This window comes from Carcharhinus amblyrhynchos, chromosome 26 (assembly GCF_965287045.1).
Source record: "Carcharhinus amblyrhynchos chromosome 26, sCarAmb.v2.hapA, whole genome shotgun sequence".
Lineage (NCBI taxonomy): Eukaryota > Metazoa > Chordata > Chondrichthyes > Carcharhiniformes > Carcharhinidae > Carcharhinus > Carcharhinus amblyrhynchos.
In genome coordinates this window covers 3,861,792-3,874,086 of record NC_137349.1, presented here as the reverse complement: position 1 = coordinate 3,874,086, position 12,295 = coordinate 3,861,792, and the positions used below count along the sequence as shown (strand labels likewise).

At 45.0% G+C, this 12,295-nt stretch overlaps 1 protein-coding gene across 2 annotated transcripts in view; it reads right to left on the bottom strand.

The window, feature by feature from the left end:
- The window catches only part of LOC145358536 (ADAMTS-like protein 5), a 106,976-nt gene that overhangs the window by 22,650 nt on the left and 72,031 nt on the right, over positions 1-12,295 (bottom strand). For both annotated transcript variants that reach the window (XM_080212675.1, XM_080212676.1), the window contains exons 4-7: positions 10,635-10,695; positions 8,010-8,118; positions 4,258-4,385; positions 2,147-2,270 (exon numbers count right to left, since the gene is read on the bottom strand). In XM_080212675.1, coding sequence (XP_080068801.1) covers positions 2,147-2,270; positions 4,258-4,385; positions 8,010-8,118; positions 10,635-10,695 — 422 coding nt within the window. The remainder of the gene's footprint in view (positions 1-2,146; positions 2,271-4,257; positions 4,386-8,009; positions 8,119-10,634; positions 10,696-12,295) is intronic.

Below are 12,295 nucleotides of genomic sequence, written 5' to 3'. Positions count from 1 at the left end.
GACACAAAACAGCAATGGTGCAATGGTTTGATTTTAAATTTAAAAATGTGAAGTTTTTGCTCAGATGACAAAGTGAGCTGTTTGAAATTAAATGTACAGTTGAAAATATCACTGGCATCAGCTGAAGACCAGAGTCCAAAACCGCTGGGAGACAAACTTTTAAATTGTGGATCTCAGAGGTAAAATTTGCAAGAGTAGTGAGATTATACAAAAAGAAGCCACAGTTTGGTTATTTAAAGGTACATGGCCAAAGTTTTCTGGTCTCACACGCCCCTCTACCACTTCCAGCAAGAACAGAGAATTTGGCACTCAGCCAAGTCTTCATTCACTGCAGCAGAAATGGAGAAACCCGGCTGGGGGTGAGGTTGGAGAATTCTAGCCAATATTTCCAATTTTCAAATGGCATAAGATGATAAGTTATCAGAGCAGAAGTAGGCCATTCGGCCCAACCAGATGACTTTGCCATTCAATCATGGCTGATAAGTTTCTCAATCCCATTCTCCCAGTTTTTCCTCATAACCTTTAATCCCCTTACCAATCAAGAACCTATCTATCTCTGTCTTAAATGTGCTTTTTATGTCATCTGTGCTGTTTGCCTAACAAGTAGGATTTGTGTGGTGATTTGAAGGAATCCTTTAAAGCATATTTTTGTTTATTCATTCATGGGGACATGGGTATCACCAGCTGGCCAGCATTTATTGCTTATCCATACTTGCCCATGGTCAATTGGAAGTCAATCACATTGCTGCAGGTCTGGAGTCACATGTAGGCCAGACCACGTAAGGATGGCAGATTTCCTTCCCTAAAAGACATTGAGGAACCAGATAGACCATTCCCACGACCAGCAATGGTTTCATGGTCATCAACAGATTCTTAACTCCAGATATTTTTTACCGAATTCAAGTTCCACCATCCGCTGTGGCGGGATTTGAACCAGGGTCCCCAGAACGTTAGCTGAGTTTCTGAATTAATAGTCTAGCAATACTCGGTCATCATCTCCCCATCTTTTGTGATCTAGAACTGCATGAGTGGTCATGGGTAATAATGGCTAATCAGTTGTGATAATCAATGGAAGGTGAGTGTCAGAATAATATGGTTCTGGAAAGAAAGATAATATTGAAAACTCAGCAAGTCAGTCAGCGGTTGTAAAGAGAAAAGATTTAGACTGCAGTGTAAAGGGACTTGGGTGTCCTTGTGCAAGAATCACAAGGATTTGGTTTGCAGATGCAGCAAGAAATTAAGAAGGCAAATGGAATTTTGTCTTTCATTGCTAGAGAGATGGAGTTTAAAAACAGTGAGGTTATGTTGCAGCTGTATAAGGTGCTGGTGAGGTCACACCTGGAGTACTGTGTACAGTTTTGGTCTCCTTACTTGAGAAAGGATATACTGGCACTGGAGGGGGTGCAGAGGAGATTCACTAGGTTGATTCTGGAGTTGAGAGGGTTGGATTATGAGGAGAGACTGAGTAGACTGGGGCTATACTCATTGGAATTCAGAAGAATGAGGGGAGCTCTTATAGAAACATGTAAAATTATGAAGGGAATAGATAAGATAGAAGCAGGGAAGTTATTTCCACTGGCGGGTGAAACTAGAACAAAACATGGGGTAGCAGAGTTAGGACTGAATTGAGAAGGAACTCCTTCACACAAAAGTTTGTGAATCTGTGGAATTCCCTGCCCAGTGAAGCAGTTGAGGCTACTTCATTGAATGTTTTTAAGGCAAGGATAGATACATTTTTGAACAGTAAAGGAATTGAGAGTTATGATGAGTGGGTGGGTAAGTGGAGCTGAGTCCACAAAAAGACCAGCCATGATCTTATTGAATGGCGGAGCAGGCTCGAGGGGACAGATGGCCTACTTCTGCTCCTAGTTCTTATGTTCTCATGTTATGCAAATACCCTACATTATACTCTCTGTGAATGTTGGTGGGACTGCTGTACATTTCCTGCAGTTTCTTTTATAGTTTAGTTTGTTTTTAACTTCAGATTTTTACTCTGGCAGAGAGTGTCCACACTGTTACTCCCACGTCCCACAAGCTATTGCGTGATGCTCATGGCACTGAGGTGCGCCGCAGACCGCTACACTCAAGGCAATTCATGTGTTAGTCATTCAAGGCATTCACCCATCGAGAATGTCAGGGCAATCACCAGAAGAGGGGAACGCTGATCGGTACAGTCTCCGGACCAGGATACACGAGTCATTCCGTCCTCCGCAAACGCCGCAGACGTCCGTTCTGACCTTTGAGCCGAGGATCCTGTCACAACCTACATTCTGAAAAGCAAAAAGTGAGAGGGAAAACATATACTTCCAGTAAATCAGTACGGTTACAGTCACTCGACAGTGAAAGAGTCTTAAGGGAAAGGTCAGTCAAATGGGAAGGATATTTCCATGGCTCAGTTACTCTCTGAAGGGCCTGCTTCACTTTCTGTGCACAAGACTGACTTGTAAAGAATTGGTTTCCCCCTCGTTTGTCTCAGTGTAAAGGATTCTGTTTATCTTTCATGCAGTGCTCAGTATTGCTCAAAGTGTGCAAAACACACACGTAAGGGCTAATTCTGCAATTTCAGCAGAGAGCTACACTTACAGGGCATGCAGGGGAGTGAACTGGACCCAACATGTTGTAGCTCTAACTCTGACCTGTATTTGCTTGGAATCTGTTACCCCCGCTATTAGAAGCATTGGGATCGCTGGATCCACACTGTAGGAAGAGCTCCAGATTCAATTTAATTTAGGGTTGCCCCCAATTGGGTTAAACTGGAAATTTGTTGCCTTGCATGGAATTCAAGTCACCCAGCCCCATCTCTCATCTCTGGATTATTAGCTGTTCTGAGCCAGTCCAGCAGTGGGCAGAACTCTCTATTGGCCTCACTACATTAAGAAACAGTTTTGCTTCCTGCCTTAGTGTCCAGTTATTCCTGATGAAGACAGGATATGCTTTGGTTTGTGCTGCCTTGGCAGTTGAATAGCTGTGGACACTCACTGCCACAGCTTGCATAGTGCACCTAAGCACAATACAGGAGGGGTGGAACAGCACCTCAATCAATGTTCCCAAAAACTTAATTTTCCAACCTGTTCATTTTGAATGCAAAGCACCTCAAAATTATTTTATGCAGCTGTGCACACATGCTATCTTAAAGGGGACATAGTAACTTAAAAGTACGTGCTACCTTAAAGGGGATATACTTCTATTCGATTGTATCACAGCTTGGTATGGCTCCTGCTCTGACCAAGGCTGCAAGAAACTACAAAGAGCCGTGAACATAGCCCATGCAGACCAATCTCCCACCCGCTGACTCCGTCTACATTTCCCGCTGCCTCGGAAAAGCAGCCAGCATAATCAAGGACCCCATGCAACCCGGGCATTCTCTCTTCCACCTTCTTCCATTGAGAAAAAGATACAAAAGTCTGAGGTCACGTACCAACCGACTCAAGAACAGCTTCTTCCCTGCTGCCATCAGACTTCTGAATGGACCTCCCTTATATTAGGCTGATCTTTCTCTACAACTTATTTGTACCTGTAACACTATGATCTCATCCCTTCCTTTCCTTCTCCCCTGTGCACTCTATGAATGGTATGCTTTGTCTATACAGCGTGCAAGAAACAATACTTTTCAATGTATCTCAGTACATGACAATAAATCAAATCAAGTCAAATCAAATGCTACCTTAAAAAGGATATGCTACTTTAAAGCAGCCAATGTGGTACTGTTGGAATTAATGAATGGGGAACACTGAACTCAACATAATCCAGGACTTTAAGGGGAGGTATTAGGGATAGGAGAGTAACTGGAACATCAATTGACAGTTCCTTAAAAAAAAGGATTAGTTGTTTAAATCTTTTTGATCACATGTATTAAAGGATTTTAGCGAGCAATAAAATATTTACAAGTCCTGTTTCTCTTGAGAGTTTTTGACATGTTATTCTGTTGGGGATTTCCTGGTAAGGCAGGGTCAAGCTCTGAAAACATTGACGTAAAGTTAGCTGCAGTAGGGGGGCTGATCTCATTGCAGGAGACACAAAATAAAAGGCAGATAAATTGCACACCCGAACACGGGTGACAATGCCAGTTTTAAACGGTGATTGCAATGAGCTTAGGGAATGGCTGTGTAATCTGGGAGCACCGTCCCTGTATTGTCGAGCGTCCCTCACCACCGACAAGAACGTAACCGTTTGCCCTCAGTCTGGTCAGCAGCTGTTTATTCATCGTGTTCGCAAAGTCAGTTTTCTGTTTATATCATTTTCTGGGAAATTGCTCACCAGGCATTGCCCATTGATACACATATCCGGTGAGTCAGGACTACACTTGGTCCCATCCAGAACGCGACCAAACATGTAGTAGAAATTCTTCCCTTTGGCTAGGCAGTTGAGGTCACATTGATTGGGTGCTGTTAAACAGAAGATTAAGAGAGTAAGGTTCAAGGTTCAAGCCCATGTAAGTTTCCAACAGCGATGCGCTAAACCAAACCCAAGCAAACTTCAGTATAACAGATAGATCAATGATAGGCACAAAACAAATACTACTCTTAGACTTTGAAAGTGCTGGTACTAAGAGGGTTAAAACTATCTGATCCAAGCTTTGCACTCTTTAGTCTTGCCTGTAGGGTTCAGAATACAAGAAAGCCTGGATAGGGTATGAGGATCAGACATTAAAATAGTTTAAGATGAATTTGGCTGTGGGAGTTGGAATGTCAAAGACGCAGGCTATGCTCATCATTTGCTGCTCCTTATGTTCTCTTCTCATGGGGTCACAATTCCTCTGGTCACTGCACTTCGCAACATCGTAAATGTGTCTGTAAAGATTTCCTGTGCTCCGTGTTGCTGTCAAAATTGTAAACCTGTTTTTTTCTTCGTAATGAGTTTACAATCTTGCTGGAGATAATGACCAGAGGAAAACTTCACTGATGCATTTACGATCGTGCCGGGGAGGGAGTTGTTACCCCAAACGATACAGCTGGAATTTAGATAAGTTTTAATGTACAAGACCACTCGGGCAATTCCAAGACCGCAAGAAACTGCAAAGGATCGTGAACAAGCCCAGTCCATCACACTAACCACCCTCTCATCCATCGACTCTGTCTGCATGTCCTGCAGCCTCAGAAAAGCAGCTGGCACAATCAAGGATACAAAAGTCTGAGGTCACGTACCAAACGACTTAAGAACAGCGTCTTCCCTGCTGTCATCAGACTTTTGAATGAACCTACCTTATATTAAGTTGGTCTTTCTTTACAGCCTAGCTATGACTATAACACTACATTTTGTACTCTCTCCATTTCCTCTACTCTATGAATGGTATGCTTTGTCTGTCAAGCACGCAAGAAATAATACTTCTCACTGTATCCCCACATACATGTGACAATAAGTTAAATTAAGCCAAATCAATTAATCTGCTACTTTCTCCACTCTGAAAACATTAATCTCAATGCATTTGAGCCATATTTTGGTAGGAACTTCTTAATGACCGTGCACAGGATTCATATCATTACTACATGTACACGAAACCAAGTGTTACATCATTGTTAGTTGCACACACGATTAGGTGCACAGGAGTCCGGTACACAGAAGCAGGAGTCGGCCATTCAGCCCTTCAAACCTGTTCTGCCATTCCATGATATCACGGTATAGTATCAGACTGTTGATAAACAAAGGGGTGAAAGGTTATTGGGGGTAAGCAAGAACGTGGGGTTGAGGTTACAATCAGATCAGCCATAGTCTAATTGAATGTCGAAGCAGCTCGAGGAGCCAATGACCTGCTTCTAATTTGTATGTTTGTACACATGTTCTCATCGAGATCTTAACTCCCATGTATCCCTCAATCCCTTAGCCAGCAAAAATCCATTGACCTCGAATTTAAAGTTGAGCTAACATCTGCTGTGTCTTTTGTGGGAAGAAAATTCCACACTTACTCCATCCTTTGTGAGAAAAAATGTTCCTTAACTTATCTTCTGGACAGCCTGGGTGAGATTTTACATCCTTGCTCATCCCAAAACTGTAAAATCTTGCCCAAGGTCAATGGACCTTTCCACTGCCCACCCCTCCCTCGCCCACTCCGATTCCCGAGGTGGGCAGGGCAGGAAAATTCCAGATACTGGTCTCTAATTTTCAGGCTAAGTCTCCTTATCCTAGGCAAACTGGAGGAAATGATTCTATCTACCCTACAAATTGTTTTCAAGGTCTTAAAATCCTTAATTAATTACCCCTTAATCATTTACATTTTAGGGAATTCAAACCCAATTTATGTAATCTCTTCACATAACGACCAGAATTCTCCCTAAAAAATTTGAATTGTTGAATTGACGTGAAAACTGGAGTAAATCACGTTAGTTTATTCAGTGGGAGTTTCAGAATCAATCTCCCATACACTGCAGGGTGCACGAGCATGTTTCAATCTAGAAATTAATGGGTGGGGCCTTTTCCCGCTTGAGAGACTGGCAGCATAGTGTTGAGTGGGCCACTGCGCTGATTGGTCAGCACCGAGATCGTCCCATGCGCAGTGGCCCCGCACTGCCGCCTCTCGATTGCTGGCCAGCCCTGTGGCCTCCACAAAGTTGGCCCTCCACTCCCAATCCTCCCCCCGCACACCCCCGCTGCTGACAGTCCCCACTCCCCCTCCCCCAATGCAGACTGGCAGAAAGACCCCCCCCCCCATCTAACCCCCACTGATTGCACCACCAGTTCTGCCCCATCAGGCCTCACCTCACCCCTCCCTCTGTAGGCCCCACCACCTTGGCAATGCCCCTGGCATTGGCACTTTGCTCCTTGGGCACAGGCTGGCACTAGTAAGGTGCCAATGCCCAGTGGGAACCACCCCCACCAACCCCCACCCCGTTACCCAACCCTCCAGGGGGGCCTCGATTGCCCGCGCTTCACTCCGGCAAGGTCGGGCCCCTAGCTCCCCGAATGTGCGGAGCTGGTGAAATCCTCACTGGAGTGAACCACTCTGGCAGAGGGAAGCAGGGGAGGGGGGGATGATACCACCAGCAGGTCAGGAGACTTGGAGCCTGGATTCTATTCCAGTGAATCTGCATTCTGCTCCTTCCAGGGCTATTCTGCTCTTTCTAAACATATTGGCCAGAGTTCAGCCCTACTGGTCCATGCTGACCAGGGTGCTCTCCCAGCTAGTCCCAGTTCCCTGCGTTTGGCCCCTATCCCTCTAATCCTTTCCCAACCATGTATTTATTCAAATGCTTTTTACATGTTGCTCCTGTACCTGCCTCAACCACTCTCTCTGGCAGCTCATTCCACATACGCAGCACCCTCTGTGTGAAGAAGTTGCCCCTCAGGTCGCTTTTAAATCTCTCCCCTCTCACCTTGAACCTCCAGTTTTTAATTCACCTTCCCTGGAAAAAAGACTACAGGCGGGATTTTACAGCCTCGCTCAACGGACATTTCCATTGTCCGCCTCTTGCCCACTCTGATCCCGTGGTGGGCAGAGTGGTAGAATTTGGGCATGTGTGTGTTTGTCCTATCTATGCCCCTCATACATCTCTTTAAGGTCACCCCTCATTCTCCTACAATCCAAGGAATAAAGCCCTAACCTGGCCAATCTCTCCCTGTAACTCAGGCCCACTAATCCTGGCAACATCCTCTAAATCTTCTCTGGACTCTTTCCAGTTTATCAATGTCTTTCCTATAACAGGGTGACCAAAACTGTACACAATGCTCCAAGTGTGGCCTCACCGACAACTTATACAACTGTAACAAAGTGTCCCAACTCCTATACTCAATGCCCTGGCCAATGAAGGTCAGTGTGTTAAATGCTTTCTTCACTACTCTCTCTGCCTGTGATGCCACTTTCAATGAATTATGCACTTGTACTCCTAGGTCCCTCTGTTCCTCAACACTCCAAGGCCCAACATTTACTGTGTAAGTCTTATCCTGGTTCTCAAATTCCCTGTCGTTTTTAACAAGATAAATCGAGTCAGCGTCAATTGAATTATCTCTTGTGTCCATATCACTTGGATCCCAATGATTCAACTGTATTGTGATTAGGGAGAACATTCTAGACTTACCCCCATAGAATGGCAGCCACTCGTGACTCATCAAATTGCCTTTGATTGGCTTGTTGTTATAGACAGAACACTGCATCTTTCGGAAATCAATGGTTCCTGGAGGGCAATCCTAAGAGAATTGTGTCAAGTTACTGTTTCATTTGCTAACAAGAACTTGCTCGCAAACCGCACAACACCATTTGGATTTTATAAAGCACTTCACAAACTGTGGAAAAATGTCCCAATGCTATTTGCAAAGTAGCTTTGCAAGAATCAAAATTGACAAGGAACCAAAGAAGGAAACATTGAGAAGGTCGACCAAAAGCTGGGGTGATGAGATGGATTATCAGGGAGTTCTTAATGGAAAGAGAAGACAAAGAAGTCGGGGAGGAGGTGATGAGGGAAGACATTCCAGGTTTCGGGGTCTAGATCACGCAAGGCATAGCCAGCAATGGTGGGACAAAGGGAGGCAGATGCATTAGCAGTCACCATCAGAGTAACTGAGATAAAAGTAAATTACATCGGAAGCTGGGATCTGAAACCAAAAGAAAAAACGCTGGAAAATCTCAGCAGGTCCGTCAGCATCTGTAAGGAGAGAAAAAAGAGCTGACATTTCAAGTTCAGATGATCCTTTGTTAAAGAGAAACTGAGAATTTGGTGATGGGAAGGGGAACTTTTATGATTTGGAGGGCAGAACACTGTGGATGCTGGAAATCTGACATAAAAAATGAAGCAATGTGGTTGATGCTCAACTGCCCTCCAAGGGCAACTAGAGATGGGCAATAAATGCCGGCCAGCCCATGTCCCATTAATGAATTAAACAAAAGCACAAAGTATGTGATAGAGTGAAAGTCAATCCATCCTTCCGGACACAGCAGAGAGCCAACAATTTCAGACCATAATGTCTTCTCCATTTCCTTTACTGGTTTTCATAGAATATAATCATAGAATCCCTACAGTGCAGGAAGAGGCCATTTGGCCCATCGAGCCTGCACACACAATAATCCTAACCACATCCTATCCCCATAACCCCATATATTTACCCTGATAATCCACATATTTACCCAAGCTAGTCCCCTGACTCTAAAGGTCAATTTAGCGTGGCCAATCCACCTAACCTGCACATCCTTGCACTGTGGGAGGAAAGCAGAGCACCCGGACATTCTCCCCATGTCTGCGTGGGTTTGTAGAGACACAGGAAGAATGTACAAACTCCACACAGTCACCGAGGCTGGGATTGAACCTGGTCCCTGAGGCTGTGAGTCAGCATTGCTAACCACTGCGCTGCCTCGTGTTTTCTTTCCGTCGCACTTGTACCCATTGCTTTTCTCTTACTCCATCGCCATTTCCTTCGATCCTCCATACTAACCCGTGTTGCTTAAACTGTTCTGTCTTTCACCCTATCCTTCCTTCTGTCCTCATCCCACTCACCCCTTTGTCAAAACCTATTACGGATGGGATCTTCCTGGCCCGTCTGCCACAGGAATTGTAGCGGGCAGGACACAGAATTTGGTGGACCATGTAAAGGCCTCTTGAGCTTGGGCAGGAACCTCCAGTCTTGGAGCAGCGTGCCGCCAGAGAATCCTGCTTTGCATCTCTAACTTTTCCAATTCCGATGGAAGAGTGCAGATCTGAAATGCTGGGTAGGATTTTCCAATTGTTCCCACCAGTGGACCTTCTGATCCCACCAACGGCAACTCCCTGCCACAAGTTCCTGGCGGATGGTATGAATAATTGGAAACTCTGCTGACAGCAGTGGGGCTGGATGAGGATCCCACCACCAAACACACTGTGGGGGACGGGTAGGCAGAAAATCCTGCCCATTAACTCTGTGTTTCTCTCTCTGCAGATGCTGCCATAACCTACTCAGCCTTTCCAGCATTTTCTGTTTTCCTTTTCCCATTGATAGTTGTTGGAATAAGTTTCTGAGACATGGAGGGCTGAACCTAGAGAGAGGTTTAAACCTGAAGATGAGAATTTTAAATTTAAAATGCCAGCAGACTGGGGAACGATACAGGGCAGCAAGGTCAGAGTGAATGAATGGGATTTGGTGGGGGAGAGGGTAAAGACAGGGTGGCATGGTGGCACAGTGGTTAGCACTGCTGCCTCACAGTGCCGGGGCCCGGGTTCAATCCCAACCTTGGGTCACTGTCTGAGTTTTCCCTGTGTCTGTGTGGGTTTCCTCTGGCTGTTCCAGTTTCCTCCCACAGTCCAAAGATTGACTGCCCATGCAGTGTCAGGGGGTTTAGCAGGGTAAATGTATGGGGTTATGGGACTAGAGCCTGGGTATGACTGTGGTTAGTACAGGCTTGATGGGCTGAATGGTCTCCTTTTGTACCGTAGAGATTTAATGACAACAGAGCCTAGGATAAGCTAAAGATCACCGAGAGTTGAAGCTTGAATGGCATTGGAACAGTTGAGTATGAGGCTGACATATGGATGATGGTTTCAGTGGCAGGTTGGCTGGGCCTGAGATGGAGAGAAATGTTTCCGAGGTGGAAGTAGGCAGTGATTCTGATGGAGGGTAGGCTTAAGATCCTTGCTTGGAGTTTTAATGGACGCTGGGTGACTAAATTGGGGAGAAATCCTTTTGAAAGATGTAAAGAGTGTTCAATACTGCCAATGTTCCGTCGGTAATGTACTCACCAGCAGGTTACACACACTGTACTGCCGCTGATCCCCTGGACAACCTTCTGTATTAGAGAACCTGACAAGGAAATACACACAAACTGAGGATCTATTTCATTGCTTCAAACAGTCACATTTCTATATCAAAATTAAACTTCCAGTAAAACATTTATCTCCTTGGAGAAATCTGGACTGGAACCAACGCATTAATAATCTCGTTTGTGGATTGACTTGCAGAAACAGGAAAATCCAACGTATCGTGAACCATGATAATCTTCCGAGTGATTCACACCAAGAAAAGCAACAGCAACATGACTAGAAAATGGAGGCTGTGGGCAGTGGCAACAAATTCACATTCTGCATCCAATGATTGTTAATGATAGATTCATTGCAGCAAACCATTGGCTTGTCACAATGATGTTCTCTCATCAGACTCAAACTGGGGCAGGGATGTAGAATGAGATCACAACAACAATGATTATTTGCATTTACATAGCATCTTTAACAATGTCCCAAGGCACTTCACATCATTCACTAAAGCCACTAAAGGAAATGGGTTGCACCAGGACCAAAAAGTTCCTGATCTCACCACAGCTGTAGTGCAAGCATGGACAAAAGAACTGAACTCAAGAGTGATTGCCCTTGAAGTCAAGGAAGGATTTGACCATGTAGCCTCAAGGAGCTATAGCAAAACCAAAGTCCAAAGATGTGTGGGTTAGGTGCATTGGCAATGCTAAATTGCCCTTAGTGTCCTGGGATGCATAGGTTAGGGGGATTAGTGGGGTAAATATGGGGCTACGGGGATAAGGTTTTAGGTGGGATTGTTGTTGGTGCAGACTCGATGGACTGAATATGATGGGCTAAATGGCCTTTTTCTGTGCTTTCTCTGACTCTGTGGGGGTGATCTTACCAAAAAGATTCCTAGTGCCAAATGAGTGTAAAGATAGGAGAATTTCAGATCCATTTTTTGGACGAGTTAGAAAATGCAATCTTTTGCCACTTTGTGCAAAAGATGACGAATGATCTGCTTCCCGCCAGTAGTAGGAGGGGCAGGACCTTAGCTCACCTGAAAGCCAGCTGCTCAAAGTAGAGGGGTTCCATACATGAACCTCACTGGTGAGGACCTTCACCGGAGAAGCCGCTAAGGCAACTGAGCTCAGCCGATAGCATCCCGGACTCACTAGCAATATTTAAATGCTATATAAAATAGATTTAAATATCATAATCAGCCTCACGCCTGATCCTGCCACATATCTGGGGCTGGTAAGATCGTGAGGGGTGAATAATGTGTGTACTATCTCCAAGATGCATTGCAGCAATTCACCAAAGATCCTGAGACAGCGCCTTCCAAACCCACGACCACTTCCATCTTGAAAAACAAGGGCAGCAGATACATGGAAATGCCACCACCTGCAAGTTCCCCTCCAAGCCACTCAACATCCTGACTTAGAAATATATTGCCGTTCCTTCGTAGTCGCTGGGTCAAAATCCTGGAATTCCCTCCCGAACGGCATTGTGGGCCAACCCACAGAACATGGACTGCAGCGATTTAAGAAGGCAGTTCACCACCACCTTCTCAAAGCCAACTAGGGATGGGCAATAAATGCTGGCTACCTAGCAACGCCTATGTCCCACAAATGAATAAAAAAAATTGGACACAAATCCTATTTTTCGCCTCC